Genomic DNA, 9246 nt, shown 5'->3' on the forward strand with positions numbered 1-9246 from the left:
CTGCTGAAGATGAGGCCATTACGGCTCGCCTTTAGGTGTCCTCCTCGGGATCGCGTCATTTAAAGAATGAGGGTCAGCACGTAGAGAAAAAAAACTGAAAAAAAACCAGAGGAGCCTAACGAAGATAAGGCCATTATGGCTTGCCTTTAGGTGTCCTCCTCAAGATAGCGTCATTTAAAGAACGAGGGTCAGCACAACGTAAAAAAAAAAAAAAAAAAAAAAAAAAACCTGAGGAGACTGTTTATATTAAGGATTGAGGGTTCATAACCTTATCTACTGATATATATTTTTGGGGGACAGAGGGGTTTAGTTATGTTGAAGTACTTCGTAATTTATTAGCCTTCAAGTACATGGAAACCTGCTTTATGTTGCTTTTGCTTTGGCCTTCCATGCGACAAACTTCATATTTTCTTGCTTGTATCTTTTCCATTCACTCAAAACAGGTAAGATGACTGGCTGTATAACAAACAGAAAATATGGCTGCAATTTAGAAGAAAAGTAGAAAAAAAAATCAGTATATTTCAACTTGTAATATAAAATTATGAGTGAATCTGAGTTCTTTTTTGTGAAATGCTTGTCATGCTTGATCAAGCTTTCGAAATTATAATCGTGCTCATTTTCATAATCCAGTGACAGAAGCAGAAGAATTGAGAGTTACACGAACAAAAAGGAAATGACAATGAGCTATACATATCTCTTACAACTTTTATGTGCACGCTTTATGATAAAATGTCATCAAACTAAACCAGAGTTATGTTTACATCTTATGTTGACTCGTAATGTGTTCCCTAATTATGATGCCAATAGGAAAAAAAATGAGCCCTAATATGGTTGAATCATTCAATTATCGAGTGTCTCAACCCTCATATGCCTGTTAACTTATAGTATTTAGGACAAAGATGAAGAGTTAAAGAACCAACCGTATAGATGATAACAGAATGCCAATATGAATAATAACTGATAGACATAATTGAAGGATGAAAAAAGGAATCCTCTGCCAGAGATCTTGCTTGCCTTGATGATGCTGACAAGAAAAGAGATTGATCATGTTTAGCATTAGGCAACAGTATAAAAATCTTCATCAAAGTCACTAACAAGATTTTGAAATCAAACATAAGCTGAAAGAAAGCATACCAGCAGATGCATCATAAATTCCAGCAGATGCATTACTTTGAGCAAATTTTGCAGCTTCCAAAGAAATCATCACCTGGTCAAAGCCAAGTAGGCAACACATAATGTTAAGGAGGGGAGGGATTTAAAGTTAACAAGAGTATGAAATTTTCATTATCAGTTAATCAGTTAAAGGTGAATTAACACAAGCAACCTTTATCATTCTTAATACACTGGAAGATAAACTACAGTTTCCAACCAAAATATCATCCAATAAGCATTTACAATCACCTGTTTTCCAATTTCATCAGTGATAATCATCCTTGGCAACGATTGAACCTGCATGGAATTGAAGTTTAAGAAGCTTACGCTAGATACTAGCCAGATTGAAGTTAACAGACTCGGTAGATAAGAGTATACGTACCAATCTGGAAAGAGATCCAAGTGTTGCCGCACAAGAATAGAGATTAAAGCAAACATGATTCCGTGACAAAACATCCAACTCCCTACATATAATCACAATCAATGAGAACTAATTTGACAACATTTTATCTATTATGGACTATTTTCTTTGAAAAAATGGAAAAAATAACAAATATTACTTTACAGAGATAAATATTTAAGTGAAACAAAGACACTGCAATTTGTTATGCCTCCGAGAGTTGTAGCATCCCCCTCAAGCGTTGTGAAAAATGATTCTTACCCAAGTCTATTCTAAAGCAGGAATATTTGTCTTGTTGTTTCATTTAGGAACCGTTTATAGAGACCAAAAGCATACAGAATGGATGATAAAACTTTTTAATAAAAAAATTATATCCCCCATGATGTACACAGGAACTTGTAAAAGGAAATTGATGTGAAATATAATGCTCGTTCTGTCATTCAGCCCTCCCAAAATCATGTTGAAACATGTAGTCATGATCAAGCTAACAAGCTTCCAAAATTATTTTAACATAACAAAGAAAATTACTTTGTAAACCATGCAATTAATATTTTAACATATCACTCTTACCATTGTGTGAATCCTCTTTCACTCCCTTGGAGCACGTATGTGCCTGATTGACCAACATAGAGGTTATCAGACTTAAGACCAAGGAGTTGCCGCAACTGCCCCATTAGAATTTCAAAAAGCTTCTGGATATCCTGTTTCATGACTTGCATGATTCCATGTTCAGCAAATGAATTTATGAAAATTAACAATAGTGGGATATATGAATACCGGCATAAATCAGTTGCATAATATTCATTATCTACACCAAAATAAAATAAAACTTATGAAATTAAATGGTTTGGAACAAGAATCTATCAAGTATTTGTTTAAAAGTTATAAACATATTACACATAAAATAAAACTGTACTTTGTTTGTTTAGCCACACTTTGAAAAAAATAACACTTTTGTAACACATCAAAATCAAACCATACATTTTATCATCTAATGGTAAAAAAGAAGCATCTTCATATGAAGACAATAATAAAATCTCCATGGTAGTATCCACCAAAATAAAATACTCCAAATATTGCTTTACTTTCATTGTATATAGTGAGAAGTTTTTCCTATATGAGAGTTAACAAACTACTAACAGCGGCAATTCATGAGTGAAAGGAAAACCTGGGTTGAAATCATATGTTTGACTGAATCCTTACTTTCCAAATCTTTTTTACAGCTTTGGGGATTCCATACGACAACACCTCCCCACATCTACAATATTCCGAAATAGCCTCTTCATAACAACAATAAATTTGGCAATTTTATAATACATGTAACAATACAAAAACATTAAATAATGAGATTTTGAAGATGAGATAAATAACTGGGGATATAAATCCATTAGTATTAGACAGGTCTCCATTTGGAAGCTCCAACCGGAGAGGACATTCCTTTGCTGATGGTATATACCTGGAATTATGAACAAGAAAACTTGCAATCTAAGCTCTGTCTATATGCAGAACACAACTACTACATTGAAATCACACTAGAGAATATGTATAATGGTAGAGAGAATGAGATAAAGAAGTAATTCAAAAGTAAACTAAGAAAAGAATTATTAGGTTCTGGAAAGTGTAAGTAAATAAATCTAGGGTTGAGCTAAAAAGTATACACTACAAGTTGCAACATTTTAGATCTCCCACCGGCTGCAACTGAAGTATCCAAGTACCACTCATTAGAATTAACCTGTTCAACATAGTCAATTGACCACAGCTATATCATTATCATTTCTCAGGTAGACATTAAATGAAATTTGAAAAAGGACAAATATGAACACTCAGCAGATATGTTTTAATGCATTAGCAATGATAATGAATTCACGTAATACGAACCAGATTTACACAAGACTTGCATAAATCAAAAGATGAATAAACTTCTAAATAATCAAAGCATCAATTTGTGATTTATCTGATAGGCTGCGTTAGAACTAAATAGTAAGTACACTTAAATTCTAAATCATAAGTCAAGAGGCACAGAGAATGCGCACAAAGAAAGGAAGATCCTTGGTACTAGAAATGTGGCTTCCAAGCACTTCATCCCAGTAAGAAAATGAAGACTTTTGCGTATGATATAAAACCTGCCAATATGAATAATTATAAAATCAATCAAATCTAAACCATACAATGTTTTTTAATTGTTACATGCAAACAAGAATTTACCTGGCTTTCAACTGTTATGTTTGCTATAGGTTGCAAAGATTGGATTACAGGTTGCAATAGAATCTCATCAATTTCACGAAAATTCCTACATTAAGATCACAACAGAAACTTCAAAATGATTACAAAGAAAACTAAGGTAATACTTTTAATGACAGGACATCAAATAAATAAATAAATAAATAAATTTCAACAACAATCTACAATGTAACATTTAAAGCCTCATTGCCATTAATCTCTGTGAACTCCACATTTCATTTCAAAGCAAGTTCTCTCTATGCCAAACTTTTTATAGCATATCTAGAAAAATTCCCAGTATAGCAAAACAAATGCATGTTATCTATAAAACACAACAAGAACACTCCATCGAATTACAGTTTTCACAATCCATACCAATCATATATCCAATCCCGCGGCTCTGCATTGAGCAAACTGAAGGAAAGAATAATCCTGCCATCAGCACCAACCGGCATGAACTCGGCACGAATCGAATCTCCTTCACTCCTACCATTCATGAACACCTTGGCAAAGATTTCAGCCACCCTCGAAAGCGCCTCCTCCTCCAAAACACGGCCGAGTATCCACGCGTGCCGATACTTCCCCACCACAGCCCTCACCTCTGCCTCCTTGTCGCCCCCATTCACCACCACCACACTATACACGTTCCCTCCACCATCCACATTCCCCAAACAACCCCTCAGCAACTCATCAACATCTTCATCATTAAACTTCCCGCCAAAAAAAGCAACTTCTTCACCACAATTAAACGGACACTGAACCTTCGAATTCTCCGTCCGCGTGCAACTTGAGCCCGAATCAATCACCACAGAGACCTCATAGGCACCGCAATTACCGCATTGCGAGGAGTTAGGGTTCAGTAGGGACATCTTGTTGATAATTGCTTCTGCGACGTCGTTTGAGGCGGTGAAGTTGAAACCAAGGAACATGGCTTGGAATTGGCAACGGAAGTGTAAGGGTTCGGAGTCCAATTGCGAAGAGAATGCTTCTATTCCACAGAAGGGGAGCGGAGAACGGTAGATTTCGACCGATTTCCATAGCAGCGGGAAACCTGCAAATAAACGGGACAGAAAGAAAGTCAAATAGTTGACCAACACTGGATTGAGTCAAAGTAGTTGACCAACTGCATAATCGGCTACCTAGGATGAATGAGAAGGGGACAATGACGGTGATGATGACAGGCTTGAGGCCGGGTTTGGTGGTTCGCATGGTTTTGGGGTCCAACTCCATGATCTTCTTGTTTCTTCTTCAGTGGGTTTTTGAGTTGAGTTGAGTTCAGTTTCAGTTTCAAAGGACAGTGGGTTTTAGATTTTTTAGTAACCGCTCTGCAAGCTGTTGGTGTGGCGGTTTCATTGTTTTTTTTTTATTTTTTCGAGATTCTCTATTTAATTGATACCGTGATCTGATCATGATTGTTTTTTCCTCCAAATCAACTCATTCAGTTCCAATCATGATTATATTTGGACTTGATTTTGAATCACTCAACTTTCTATTCCTGCCTCTCCATTATGGCCATAGAAGAATTCATCGCATTAGGAGGCATCATACTGCATACATGGATTTTACTTTATAATATTGTTATCCATATATATAATGAAAATCAGGTTATTCATGATTAATCGGTTTTATTCCATGTAATCGCGGAGATACCGTCTTGAAAATAATTTATGACTTAGGCCATCACATAAAACGATAGAAAAATATTTACAATTGCACAATATAATAATATTCCCTTCCAAATTAATAAAATCCTTACATAACATTATCAAAATGCAAATTAATGTAGCTTTTCAAAATGACAGGACATTACCCATGGTTCTGTTACTTTATATATAAAAATATAACATTAAAAGTAAAAACTACGAAAACGCGTTATATATATATATATAGTAAATGTCCAAAATGGTCTTTGAATTTCAAATTGCTATTTAATTTAGTCCTTGACTTTTTAAAATGACCAATTAAATCCCTGAAATTCGAAAAACTGCATCTCCGTTAGTTTCTTGCAGAAGTGCCGTCTAAACGTTGATGATGTGGCATTCCAGCTATACGCTGATGTGTACCAAAGTTGAATTTGATTCAAATTGGTACCTGAAATTGCTTAATAATATCCAAATTAGTCCATCTTCAATTATAAAACCCTAATCCCCAAATTATTGTCTTCTCTTCTTCAATCTCTCTACTGTCTTCTTCTCTTCTTCATCCTCTCCGCTATCTTCTTCTCTTCTTCGACCTCTCCACTATCTTCCAGTTCATTTGGTTTTTTCGTCTGCATGAGTGATGATGGGTGGTGGGAAGAGAAGCCAAAGTAGCTCAAGTAGGAACAACTCTGTAGGGAGACCTTATGGCAGCAAAAGAATGTGCAACAGGGGAAGTAAGAACGCCGTTTTTTGTAATTGCAGACTTTGGATGGTGATGAAGTACTCAACGACAACAGAGAATCTTGGTAAACTATTTTATGGTTGTCCAAACTAGGAGGTAAGGTTATGGCTCTAAAGAAAATGTTAAGATAGTTTCACTTTGAGTTTGGATTCACCTGCGTTTTTTACTTTGTAGTATGGAATCCATTGTAATTTTTTCTGTTGGGTTAATGGAGGTGAAGAACCAGTTTGTGCAACACCCATCTCACAAAAAATTTTGCATGAGTTCAATTGAAAAATGACAAATTTAAAAAGTGATGTTAAAACCTTGAAGATGATGATAATGGTTACCTTCTTAAAAGTGGAAAATATATTTTAGCTTAATGGACGAACCTGCAAGGATACATATAATTTAAATATGTGTTAAACTTAAAATTAATCCAACTGCATTAACTTGTAATTAAAATAGTTTTTAGGTAAGTGTACTGATGTTGTAGTTCAGGATGAATATAAATTGGAAGATAGCAGAGAGGACGAAGAAGAGAAGAAGACAGTAGAGAGATTGAAAAAGAGAAGACAATAATTTGGGGATTAGAGTTTTATAATTGAAAATGGACTAATTTAAATATTATTAAGTAATTTCAAGTACCAATTTGAATCAAATCCAACTTTAGTACACATCAGCATACAGCTGGAATACCACATCATCAACGTTTAGAAGGCGCTTCTTTAAGAGACTAACGGAGATGCACTTTTTCAAATTTCAGAAATTTAATTGGTCATTTTAAAAAATCGGAGACTAAATTAAATAACAATTTAAAATTCAAGAATCATTTTAGACATTTACTCTATATATATATATAACACAATATCATTTTCCTTATATGAATATGATCCTGAAATTAGTGAAAGGAAACAAAATTGGTACACAAATGATCAAATTGTAACTTCCTGCAGGAGATTATAGCGTTATTTACTATGTATTATCTATATATAGTAGTAACGTTAATTCTTTTTGAAGCTATAATTTTTATATTTATCCATTATTATAATTCTATCCATTTAAGATCGAGCAGGCTGATTTTATTGTAATCCAAATATTTTAGAATTTTATTTTAATTTTGAGGGTAATGTTTATCTCCGTATTGTTGTTAGCGTACATTTCATTTATACTAGGAGAAGAGGAAAGAGAAGAAAAACGTGAAAACCTTAACAATAATTCATAATAGACTGAAGCATTGAAGGACAAAAATAAGAACACAACACCAAAATGGAAATATTTGATAATAAAAAAATTAATTAAAATTAATTAGAATTTATCTTATTTAATATTTATTAATTATTATATAATTAAACTTTATGCTCTCCTTTTTGCCAAGTGTTGAATAATAAACCCAGCAAACGATTAAAATGAAATGAAACTATTTTTCTCAATCATTGTGAGCCAGAATAAGGAATACGCGGTATGAGAAAACATAAATAGAATGAGAAAACATAAATAAATAGATCATATTATAATGAATAAAAAGTAAAATATCACATTAAAAGAACATATCAGTTTACCCACTTAAGCAAATGATAAGACTTGAATTTTGTCATCTATATGTAAGGGTTTATTAGTCAATGGCAAATTTTAAAATAAAACTCAAATTTACGATGAATTAATTTTTAGATTATTTATTTTCATACTTTAAAAGTATCAATGAGATTAATTTAGAGAAATAAAAAAACATATATTTAAAAATAGTATAATGATAAATAAGTTTATAAATAACTAAACAAACAAACATAATAAAGATTGTTTCAATAAAAATTTTGAACAACATTAATAACTACCAATCAAATGAAAATACACATTTTACGTACAGAGATTCTAATATTACTAATTAAATTTATTTTTTTAATCTTATTAATTCACATTATTTACACATTGTTCAAAAATCTTGTTAATTACCTACACTTTTCCTATTATTATTTGACGTACAGAGGTTCTAAATACGCGTCTATTCAACACACAAAAGACTGAAAGAGTGCAGAGAGATTGAAGGGTAAGTAAAGGATGAAAATAACAATTTATTTTTGGAAATTACCTAGACAATTTGAACTTAAAAGAATTAATTTACTTATTGGGAAATAACTATAATAAAGTTGAAAGTAACTAGTATAGCATTATTAGTATTACCTAACATTATTCTCACCCCCTCTCTCTTTTCAAATTCTATTTAAACCCCACACTGACAGCAACAATTATGAAGTCACTCCAATTTAGTATTATTACAAGTGAAATAACCCGTGCCATGCACGTGATAAAACTGAAATTATAATTTTAAATTATTCTATTAAAATTAATTTGAATTGTAATAATTTAATTAATAAATAAATAATATGATGTGCATTGTTCGTATGGTTGCTTGGTGATCACATAGATGATCAAGTAATTGGATTGTAAATTGATCTCATAGTGTACATTTTATTTTTTTCTCATTTTTTATTGAAAGCGAGAATTAAGGGAGTAAGTAGTAATATATAAAGAAAAAAAACTTGCACAACAACACATCATTATAACCTAAAGAAATATTCATATTAAAAGTTTACATTCTACAATTCATGAAGATCAATCACAATGTACTGGTCACTTCTTTCTATTTTTGACCATGATATGAGTTTTTCTTTTCTAGTCAAGAATCTAATAACATCTAACTGAACAAAAAAATGAATTAAAAGTACCAAATTAAGGACAAATGAGTGAATAATATAAGAAATTATAACTTTGAACGTGTATAAAATAAAAAGAATTTACTTATCTATTTTATATTAAATGATAAAACTAACAATAGTATATTAATAAAATGATATACCTTTAAAAAATCACAATATAATTTCAAATATTATACAATTTTTTGGCAAAACTTAAAATCAAAAGAAAAATAATTTTGTGTGGGTTAATATAAATTAATTACGTACCAAATAAGTAGAATCGTTCATTTGTTTGTTTCAATATATCAACATGAGCAAGCAAATTAAAATAATTATCCAGAATTTTACTATCATCAACCAAATATACTATACCTGACTCCATCTTAAAAGATATTTTGCACGTGTGTACAGTCAGAA

At 32.1% G+C, this 9246-nt stretch overlaps 1 protein-coding gene across 6 annotated transcripts; it reads right to left on the bottom strand.

Moving 5' to 3' along the window:
• Positions 210-5345, bottom strand: LOC107639686 (GPI transamidase component PIG-S-like). 6 transcript variants are annotated; one of them, XM_021121441.1, is made up of 13 exons: positions 4912-5345; positions 4148-4823; positions 3758-3842; positions 3631-3675; positions 3242-3284; positions 2924-3008; positions 2756-2810; positions 2123-2253; positions 1535-1616; positions 1402-1449; positions 1135-1207; positions 921-1024; positions 210-480 (listed from the first exon to the last, which is right to left on the bottom strand). In XM_021121441.1, the coding sequence occupies exons 1-13, from the start codon at positions 5000-5002 to the stop codon at positions 364-366; spliced, it is 1635 nt and encodes a 544-aa protein (XP_020977100.1). In that variant the 5' UTR covers positions 5003-5345; the 3' UTR covers positions 210-363. The 6 variants fall into 6 exon arrangements, with proteins under 6 accessions (XP_020977100.1, XP_020977098.1, XP_020977097.1 ...); XM_021121439.1 differs by having other exon boundaries at positions 3586-3675; XM_021121438.1 differs by having other exon boundaries at positions 2721-2810; positions 3211-3284; positions 4912-5344.

Source organism: Arachis ipaensis, chromosome B04 (genome assembly GCF_000816755.2).
Source record: "Arachis ipaensis cultivar K30076 chromosome B04, Araip1.1, whole genome shotgun sequence".
In the NCBI taxonomy this organism is placed as follows: Eukaryota; Viridiplantae; Streptophyta; class Magnoliopsida; order Fabales; family Fabaceae; genus Arachis; species Arachis ipaensis.